At 44.2% G+C, this 10,978-nt stretch overlaps 1 protein-coding gene across 1 annotated transcript; it reads right to left on the bottom strand.

Annotated features, from left to right (window-relative positions):
* Positions 1-1,561: 1,561 nt before the first annotated feature.
* Positions 1,562-8,628, bottom strand: LOC127775817 (dolabradiene monooxygenase-like). Its single transcript, XM_052302123.1, has 2 exons — positions 7,683-8,628; positions 1,562-2,468 (listed from the first exon to the last, which is right to left on the bottom strand). The coding sequence occupies exons 1-2, from the start codon at positions 8,604-8,606 to the stop codon at positions 1,809-1,811; spliced, it is 1,584 nt and encodes a 527-aa protein (XP_052158083.1). The 5' UTR covers positions 8,607-8,628; the 3' UTR covers positions 1,562-1,808.
* Positions 8,629-10,978: the final 2,350 nt, after the last annotated feature.

The following is a 10,978-nucleotide window of genomic DNA, read 5'->3' as shown; positions in this document are numbered from 1 at the left end:
GGGTGTAGTGTAAGTAGATGTAATCTATCGTATGTATTACCTCTAAGTTAATAATGTATAGATGATTTGGACAAAATTAGATGTTACCATCTCCTCTATTATAAAACTTACCCTAAGAAGGCTACCTGCTGTTGTGCTTGCTTTGATTGCTGCGAGATGGGATCACTCGATCAGGGCCGGCTGGCTGCACTCAATCAGACGATCAACAGCCCTCGTCGGCTTCTTCGCTTCGAGGTCAGGAGAGAAGGCGCAGAGACGATGGGAGAGAACTACGCGGCGCAGCAGTAGATCGATGGGATCGAAGACGAAGCGACGTGCGGTGGCCTGGGCTGAATCCTGAATGGCCGCGCGCCCACGCGCCCGGTGAGACTCGGCCTCTACTGGAGTACTGGGCCTGTACGTCGGCTGCCACGGGTGGGGGTCTGGGGGATGGAGAGTTGGTGGGTGGGGCCGTCCGCTCTAGCTCTTAGGCGATCGCACAACCGGCCTAGGCCAGAGCCATCCAAGAATGCTGCATACATGCAGCGTTACCGGCCTAGTCTGCTTTTCTTTGTCTATAAAAGGAACATTTAATTAGTCTCCAGCAAAGAGTAATGCATTGTGAAGTAAATAAGTGAAGTTCAGACAATTGTGCTTTCCAGCTTTTCGTTGCTCTGTTCCTACAAGTCCTCTCAGTAGTGTGTATTTGTGTGATGTGAATCTACTACAAGAAGAAGTATTTTTGCAAGCTGTCAAAATATATTTTTGCAGGCGGACCCTTTCTCCGTCTAAGAAAATAAATTTCGCAGACGACCTCTCCATCTTCGCAGGAGCTAAATCCACCCGACTATGAAAATATTTTAAACAAACAAAAAAAAATCCTCCGCCACCACCCTTACCCGTCGCCGCCCCCCTCCTCCAGCCGGATCTAGGGTGAGGATTTTGGGAGGGAAAGGGAGGGGAGGGGAGAGCCACGCCGCCGCCCTCCCCCTCCGGCCAGACTTGAGAGGGGATGGGAGGGCCGCCATCAGCCAGATCTGGTAGGTGGAAGCTAGGAGAGGGGAGTGCCGCCACGAGCCCTCCGTGTCGCCGCCACCCTCCACCCCTCCCCCCCCCCCCCCCACCGGCCGGATGGGAGGGAAGGGGAGGGCCACCGTCGGCCGGATCTAGGATGTGGGAGCTAGGGGATTGGAGCGCCGCCATGAGCCCTCCGCACCGCCTCTGCGGCCCTCCCTCCTCCGACCGGATCTGGGAGGGGACGGGAGGGGAGGGCCGCTGTCGGCCGGACTGGGAGGTGGGAGCTAGGGAGGGGAGCGCCACCACGAGCCCTCCGTGCTGCCACCACTGCGGCATGCGGTGGTTGCTGCCACCACACTCACATCCTTCTGTCGAATCTAGGAGGGAGGGAGGGGAGGGGAGCCACGCCACCTGCTTTGAGAAGGGTGGAGGGTGAGGTGAAGGAGAGGGAAAGAGAGGTGGGAGAGGGAACGAATTGGTGGGAGAGCCATTTTGATAATTAGGAGTGTGAAATGAGCGGAAAATTATTTTGGGGGCTAAGTGCTCTGGAAAAATAGTTCAGAAAGTAAAATGGACTTTTTTTTTTACACCCGTAGTCAGACAAAACATGAGAGATTTGTGCGGCATAATTCCACGGCTTTTCTCCTTCAATTCTTTCTCCACTTATTTAACAGCGAGGCTACAACATGGCTTGTTGTGTTTGACATATATAGTTGCGATATTAGTGTTACTGGTGACTTGTATAACGGTGATTAGGAGATGTAACACAAGAAAGAAGGCTGAGCAGATGGCTGAAATTCTGGCAACGGCGTCTAGTAGACGCCGGGCACGGGCATGCGGAGGACGGGGCGTAGCAGGAGGTCGCCCTTGCGGCGCGCCGTGATGCCCAACGTCTCGGTCATGTCCAGCTTGGCAGGGTCGGCCATGTCGGGCACCTCCCAGTCGAAGTGGAAAAGCAGACTGGCGAGCGTGAGCTCGATGTTGGCGAGCGCAAACGCCATCCCGGGGCACATCCGCCGCCCGGCGCCGAACGGAAGGAGCTCGAAGTTGTTGCCCCTCAAGTCAACCGCCTCGGCGCCATCCTCGAACCGCTCCGGCCGGAACTCCTCCGGCGAGCTGCCGTCGCCGCTGCCACCGGTCCAGCACCGCTCGTCGCGGCCGATCGCCCAGGCGTTGACCAGCACCTGCGTGCCGCGCGGCACGTCGTAGCCGAGCACCTGGCACGGCTCCGAGCACTCGCGCGGCAGCAGCAGCGGCGCTGGCGGGTGCAGCCGAGACGCCTCCTTGATGACAAGGTGTAGGTACCGGAGCTCGCCGAGCGCGCCCTTGCCCTCTGACACGGCGCCAGCCAGTGCGAAGGCTCGTCGCACCTCCGTTGTCGCCTTCTGCATGGCCATTGGGTTCCGGATCAGTTCTGCCATTGCCCAGACCAGCAGCGTCGCCACCGTTTCGCCGCCGCCGCTGAAGAGGTCCTGCATACGAAGAGATTGGGGTCATTGATTGAATAGATTATAGGAATATGTAGGAAGTGGATTTTAATCCCTCGAGGGGATATCCCTCGTTGTTTGCATCACTTAAATGATTATGAAAAAATTTGAAAAAAAAATTGAGAAGATGTATTAACATGTGATATATCACTCCACAAACATGCAAGTAAAAATTCAACTTCTACATCTCGCAACGAAAAAAACAAATTTGACTCTGAATATACATTAACTAGTTGCGGTTTAATTTGTTTTTTTCGCTGCAAGATGTAGAAGTTGAATTTAAACTTGCATGTTTGTACATTATTATATCACATGTTAATACACCTCAATTTTTTTATTACCATTTGAGTGACATACAAATAACGAGGGGATATCCCCTCAAGGGATTAAAATAGTTTTCCGAATATGTATGTGCTGTAGTCGCCCATGGTGTCTTTATCTTCCCCATGCAACTTGTTAAAATAAAAACTCAAGTTTATGGAGTGATGATATAATATTACGTACTAGTCTTTCTTACTAATTTTAATTAATTTTTAAAATTGAAAATTTTTGCATGATATGTAAGGTTGAAGTTCCGCTCCACTTAAGTGTGAATGCCTCATGCTTTCCTTTTGTTGGCACCCACCAAATAAACCATAGTATATCGGTACGCAAAATCTAAACCGAGTTTAGGATAGGCAGCTACAGATCGGACGTCCGATGAAACCTATGGCATCAGATGCCCGCCTGTGATGACCCCATTCGCAGCTGCACATACAGGTTTTGTGGGCCCATGCGCTGCTACCATACTACACACTACACCTCTAGAAGTATTAATTAGTGCAGCAAGCAAGGTGACATGCTACATCTATTCAACATCTTCTCTAAAACAACCTTTAACAAACCTTTAAGCATCCTTTACTTGTAAAAAAATTATCTTATGTAATATTCAATTGCATCATCATATATATTATAGTTAAGTCTTTAAATCAAGATCTCACATGATTATATTACTAATATATAAAATTATATTTCTAATTGACACATTAGTATATAATACATGAAAGTGAAACATCACATGGTACTTATTAAAACATCCAAATTACATAACATGCAACATTTACAATAAAATAGTGAAACATCACAAAATACTGGTGAAACATCTAAATAACACTGCATGCAACATTTTATAAATGAACTAGTGAAATATCACAAAGTACATGTTGAAACATCCGAACAACACTATGTGCAACAATTAAAAAATCAATTGCAACATAACAGTTTGAAATATGCAACAATGTCGAATTCGGACTGAAACATACACTTCTCACATGTGAAACATCGAAATTTTATGGTTGAAACATATATTTATTTTAGATTAAAATACAATCATGTGTGATCTTGTTTGATAGATTTAATTGTAATGAATATAACGGTATAATCGGATTGTGGATTGGGTAAATGAAGTGAAAAAAATGTTTGAAGTTTGAAAATATAGTGTCATAGATGAAATGAATATAAATGATGTATCGATGCAAGTGTAGGTGATATAACAAAATAAAGGGTGCTGCATGCACATGCGTTTCTACGTATAAGAGAAAGGGCTCATTGGATGTTGTCGGTGTTCGATATTTTGATCTCCATCAGACGACCGAAAGTAAGCATTCTCGGCTTAACCAGTGAGGGAAGTACTACACATGCATGCCTCTTTTCTACTAGACATGCATGTATTTTTTCCCCTTTTTATAAAGTTTTCTCTTAAATTACTTATCCGATCTATAATCCGATTACACCATTGTGTTCGTTGCAATTAAATCTTCACAACAAGATCTTAGATGATTATATTACAATGAAAAAATATTTTTACTTTTAAATTACTTTTATTATATGCGTAAGTTACTTTTATCATATATATATAAATTACTTTTAGATTTGACTGAATTACTTCTTATACATCCATAATGCTCTAAGTTGATTATTTTGTTATTTTTTAATCAATTTTATAATTTATGGACTTTAAATTTAATTTTAGATAGACCATATTTTTTCTCCCTACAACGAATTTACTTTTAATGTTGTAACAACTTACTTCAATTTTGTGCTTAAGTTACTTTTAGGATTGATATAAATTACTTTTAGACTTTATTAAATTTACATTCATAGATACATTTTATCGACGAGTGATACTCGTAGACCAGATGATTAGGGTATTGGGGTACGTTGGAACGATGAACTACGTAATATGACATCAAGCAAATAGAAGATAAGGATTATACTGGTTCAGGCCCCTTATTAGGTAATAGCCCTACTTGGGTTTATATGGGATTGATGATGAAAAACCACATAATACAATGGAAGTAGACCAAATCGATGATACCGACGAGATCGTGATCGATGTATTCGACGAGATCTCCTGGCGACTTGGCTTCGCACACTCCGGCTTCGTAGGCTGTGATGGGTGTGTTGGTGATGAGATTCGATGCCTTGCACCCCTACCTGCGGGTCCCTTTTTATACCGTGTACCATCTTGATCTCCAAGTAAGACTCGGAAACATCGGATCTTGTACAACATACTAGAAACTCTATCCCTTCCAAGTAGGACTTTAGAAATCACTTGACTCGTAGAGATATTTTCCATATTTTGTAATGGATTCCTACAACGTATACGGGAACAACCCGTGTACATGAAGGTATACCATATCCGTATATTCCATAAGTCGTAGAATAGGAGGTATTCCTTATTTGTAATCATGACAAATATAGTTCTATATGGAAACTATAAGGACTACTCGGATTGTATCCATATTGGTCTCCCTAGTTCTACTTGGACAAATGGACACCTATGGGTATAAATAGACTCCTTAGGAGGAGAGGGGGACAATCAAGATAGACACAGACCAACAAGACACAACAGATCGACACACAAGACAAGACATGCCAGATATTAACATCAGAGATTAGTCTAGACATACCCCATCCGGTGCCTACAGAGGCCGGCAAGAGGGATCTAGCGTCATCTCTGATCTCGACGAGTTCATACTCAAGGAGGAAGACTACCTTGTCGTCGACTACGTGTCGGTTATCCATGCCGCCAAGTCGACGACAGCTAGATATGTTATCCCAATTATTGTACTTGCGTGATTCAGATGAATGAAGAGCAACACCGACTTTGGCCAACAGGAGTAGGGCTATTACCTATCAGATAAGGGGCCCGAACCTGTATAAAAATCTTTGTCTCCATACTTTAATCTCGTATATACCCTGATACCAACGATCCCCATACTACGCAAAATACCGTAGTCGAGATCTCAAACGTTGACAAGTACAATGATGCAAATAGATCTTGAAAACAATATGTGATTTAAAAGATATAAGTTATTCAAGAGGTTAAATCTAAAAGTAATTTATATATAAGATAAAAATAACTTACATATATAATAAAAGTAATTTACAAGATAAATAATTTTTTTATTAGAATATAATCATGTAAGATCTTGTTGTAAAGATTTAATTGTAATGATCACAACGATATAATCGGATTATAGATCGGATAAGTGATTTTAAAAAAAATTCTATAAGAAGAAAAAGCAAGACATGCACTATTGAATGTACTGTACTAGTAGCAATCAAAGTGAGCTCAACTGGGTATACGTGTTGCGTGGAGGACCCAGTGCTTTTTGTTGGAAAGCCATGTGCAAAAACAATGTGTGATTTTATTTTTAGTAACAGAGTGCTGGTCGCGGATTAGGACTAACACGCTACTATGCTCAGTATAGTCGCGTCCATATATCATATATAGTGTCATTGCTCCACATACGGCAAGTTGGAGGTTACCGGCGGCGACAATACTTTTTTTTAATGACTCGCACCAGACAGTATGAAATTCATATTGATAAAGTAGGAAAAAATTACAAGATTATAACCTTGAGAATATGGCTATCAACAAGCCGAACTTGATCGAACGAGCTTATATGTGTAGGCTCGAGCTCGATACTAACTCAAGCCGAGCTCGAGTCGAGTCTGGTTTGAACTTCGAGCATAAAAACGGGCGCGAGCTTGGCTCGCTCGAGCCTCGAGCTTTTTCAATTTTAGATTTTAAATAGTCTGTATAGATGAGAGCATGGGAAATCACGGCGGTATTGGACAAGTATACCCAGCATTAGGGCAATAGCAATGCTTAAGGTCTTGGTGAAAATAAGGTATGTCCCACCATACCCTATGTCCATGGCCACAATATTGAAGGCAAGAATATATGTTAAGATGGGTCCCACATCTATGTAAATAAATTCTACTTTAAGGTAGTTTCCACCATATCATAATCTATTCTCATCCTCTTTAGTGTGCATGTGTACTTTATCTCATTTTTTTTCTTAAGGTTGAGCCATAAGCTTTATGGTTATTTTTTAGCATTTAATATCTTATTGCTAGTGTCTACAATATATATGGCTAGTCATTCTTATAGCACAATATTGGAGATGCCCTTAGACTTGTACCGGAACTATTATCGTTTTAAAACATGATGTGACTAATAATAGTAATATTAAATGGAGATGCATGCATGCTAATAGTACTAGCAGGAGGCCAGGGCCTGCAGGCGTGAACCCATGCTCTATTTCTATGCAGCTTTTTATTAGGAGTTGGGAGATGAGTAGTAGTTGTGGTGTCTCTGCTACAAGAAAATTTTTAAAAATGTGAGAGACAGTAAAGCCAGCTGAAAAGAAATGTTGGCAACCTAGGCTCAACGAACTATTCGAGCTTGGCTCGTCAAGCTCACGAGCTTGGAGGTAGACTTGGGCTCGGTTCGAATTATTCACGAGTCGAGCAAGCCAAGCTCGAGCAGCTCAAAAGGGTTCACAGTTTCGGATAAATTTTTGAAATTTCGGTTCTATCGTACCCCCATACGATATTATTTTGGCTGAAAATTTTAGTTTTTTTATTTTTTTCGTGAATTTGGTAATATTTTGTTCAAAAATTCATATAATTTCGGTCCGAAATAATTTCGGACACCACCAATAGAAAACCCTCAACCGAAAGATTAAACCCTTCAGCTCACGAGCCTCAGGCCTTTTGGACAGCTCTACTTGGGAGTTTATACTCAGGAAAATGAAAAAAAAAAAAAACACCACCCACACTCTGACAGCATCAAAACACAAAACGAGGCGACAATACTTGTTCTTCATGAGAAATCACACGAAGGCATGCATGCAGTTGGTCACTTACAGCGATGATTAATTTGATGCTGTCCATGTCGAGCGGGAACTGGAGCCCGCCGCCCTCCTTGTGTATCCTCAGCAGCGCGTCCAGAATGTCCTCGCCGGCGGCGGACGATGGAGCAGTCTTCTTCTGCTGCAGGCGCTTCTCGATGAGGCGGTCAAGGATGCCAAACACCATGTGGAGGTTCGCCTCAATCTCGCGCACGCCGCCGCTGAGAAGGCCGGCGAGACGCGACGACGGCCACAGGTCCGCCGGGTTGAACCCGCTCGCGAGCTCCATGGAACGGTCGAACGCACGGATGAGCGCGTCGCTCTCCTTGCACCGGTCTCCCACCACGGCGCGCGACGTGGAGTCGGTCACGAGAGCGCACAGCGCCGCTCGTAACTCCACGGCGCGCCCGTCCGCGGCGGCCGCGGCCACCGTGCGCAGCGTGCCGGCGACCTCCTCCTCGCGGATGGCGCGGAAGGAGGCGACGCGGGGCGCGGAGAGGAGCTCCGTGGCGGCGATCTTCCTGAGCTGGCGCCAGTAGTCCCCGTACGGCGCGAAGGCGATGTCCCTGCCTCCCATGGTGCCCGCTCGCACGGTGGCGCTCAGCGCCCGCGTGGCGAACACCGCGTCGTGCGTCCTCATCACCTCCTGCGCCGCCTCCGGCGACGACACCACCAGCGTGGGCACCTCGCCGAGCCGGAGCATCATGACCGGCCCGTGGCGGCGCGTAAGATCGCGCATCGCGTGGTGCGGGAGCTTGCCGATGAGGTGGTGCAGACTGCCGATGACCGGCAGCTGCCATGGCCCCGGAGGCAGCCGCCGCTGAGCCGTCGCCGTGCGGCTGCGCTTCGTGAGCAGCACGCCGAGCAGCGCCACGAGAGCCATGGCGAGGTAGACGTAACCCTGAGATAGTACATCCGCCATTTTTGCGTCGTGCGCCATGCTTGGTTGAGCGGCTAGCTAGCTTTCAGTTTTTGGCAGCGTGGGTGTGTACATGTTGAATTTATAAGCACATAACATAACGATTTAATTTATTTCATAAATAAATCATGATATTACAGAGATAAACTAGCATAAACGCATCATAAGATTTACAAATGTAAACTAGACAGTAAAGAATGAACAGATCAAATATGCGTAACATGCTGAACACATACTGAGGGTATCGGAAAACCGGCTGCTTAGCAGGAAAGACTCGCAGTTGCGGGCTTTAACGACGGTGCGCAGCACGCAAGCGAAAAGGAAAACAAGCCGTTGTGATCGAACAGGGAGCAGTCGTACGAAGTGCTTCCCATAAACTTTATTACCACCTTCTCCCATTGCATGACGGCGAAGGCGAAGGTTCCGGAGACCTGCTCTCCCGATCACCAGTGCACGTCGACAAGCGGGGTGGAGTAGACTACGAGCGACAGTGCAGTATAGAGGAAGAGCCAAACCCTATATTGATTTCACGTGTATTGCGTGGAGGCTACGGCTTGACTTATATAGAGATATTAGGACGCTTGATCAGGACGCCTGTACGATCTCCACTCCGCGTAACTGAACCAGATGAGTTGCGTGTAACTTATTCGGACTCCACACCGTTTCATCCCAGTGCAGGACGTCGAAGGCGAAGGTTCCGGAGACCTGCCCCCCCGATCACCATACCGGTGCACGCCGACAAGCGGGATGGAGTAGACTACGAGTGACGGTGCAATACAGAGGAAAAAGAAAACCCTAAATTGATTTGACGTGTATTGCGTGGAGGCGGCGGCTTGACTTTTGATCAGGACGCCTGCACGATCTCTATTCCGTGTAACTGAATCGGATAAGTCGCGTGTAACTTATTTGGACCCCATGCCGTCTCACGCACTGGATTATTCGAACTGTTTCCAAAAAACAAATCCGAATTTCCCGCAGCAAAACAAAACTACAAAAGTAGAACTGTTTCCAAAAAACAAATCCGAATTTCCCGCAGCAAAACAAAACTACAAAAGTAGACTGCATCTACACATGGGTGATGAACCAATTTTGTCGGAACATTTGATGTGCACGTGCGCCACCATGCCAGGTGAGGCGAGGAGCACGTGTTCACCCTCTTCTCTCCGCACATGCCTGAAGTGGCTAGAAGAGTATCATCCTTATAAGGAGGTATCCCTCTCCTAGAATAGGTATGGTGGTACTAAACTTTCTATGCATGTCATCTCATAAGGTGTGCTTTTGTGATTTTCCAAAAAAAATATTCTTTGAATGGGGGTAAGGCCCATCTATTAATTCTATATGTTGGAGATAGCTAGTTCACCATCGATCAAGGACCGGATAGTATTTTAATGGTGTAACCGGATAAGAATATTCATTAATTATAATAGTTATGCTTTATCTTTATCTTGACCAATTTAGTGAGTAGTTGTAGGTTCGACTCTTGTACTAGCGCAAGATGATTATATGTATATGTTTGTCCATCTATTATCTTATAATCTTAAAAAGAAGCCACGATTCTTTCTATGAAAACCTAAAAATTACACATTAATAGGATAAAACAAGAAATATTTATATAGCTAAAAAATTATTAAATTAACCGAAGAAATATATACGACTAACTTGTGTGTTACACGACATGTGATTACTAAAGTTGTTATCTTTAAAACTCTATCGGTTTATATTAAAATAAAAGTCCACGTCATTTACAGCCCATTAATTATTAATTTTAAATTTTATAAATAAATAAAATATTAAATTGAGAGTTAAAGATAGATCCGATATACCGTCAAATTATAGAATTACTAAATTAGAGTTCACGATAGATTCGAAGGTGATGAATTATAGTGGTTGAAACACATACTCCAACCCAAAAGTGGTGAAGTGTGGTTGTTAAGCGTCTATTTGGAAGTTCGTTTCGCTTTTGCTTTTTTTTCCGTACGTAAAATAAGAAATGACATTATTATATAATTTATTAAGCATTCTATTATAAATATAAAAAATATATTTATTTGATTTTCAAAGAAACTTTATCTATATAAAAAGTTTGTGTAAAAAAATCTATCATTTAGCAATTTAGAAAGTGTGGGGGTGCTGAAGCCAAACGAAGGAATGAAAGAAGCCTCGAGCAGTACAGTAGGATATTTATTTACAGCTTTTAAGAATGGACGACGTGCATATATATCTTCAGTAGAGAGGACGCGGCTGCAAAACATCATATGGTGTTTCTCCATTTAGCGAACAGGATGAGATTAGATTGGTGCCGGCGTCCTGTTGTGAGTTCGTCATGATCAAATCACCAATGAGAACCGGTTTGGGTCATCAATGATTTGGCTTACGTTCGGCGTGATCAATGC

This window comes from Oryza glaberrima, chromosome 6 (assembly GCF_000147395.1).
Source record: "Oryza glaberrima chromosome 6, OglaRS2, whole genome shotgun sequence".
In the NCBI taxonomy this organism is placed as follows: Eukaryota; Viridiplantae; Streptophyta; class Magnoliopsida; order Poales; family Poaceae; genus Oryza; species Oryza glaberrima.
Note: the sequence above shows the minus strand (reverse complement) of the source record. Positions and strands in the feature narration are given on the sequence as shown.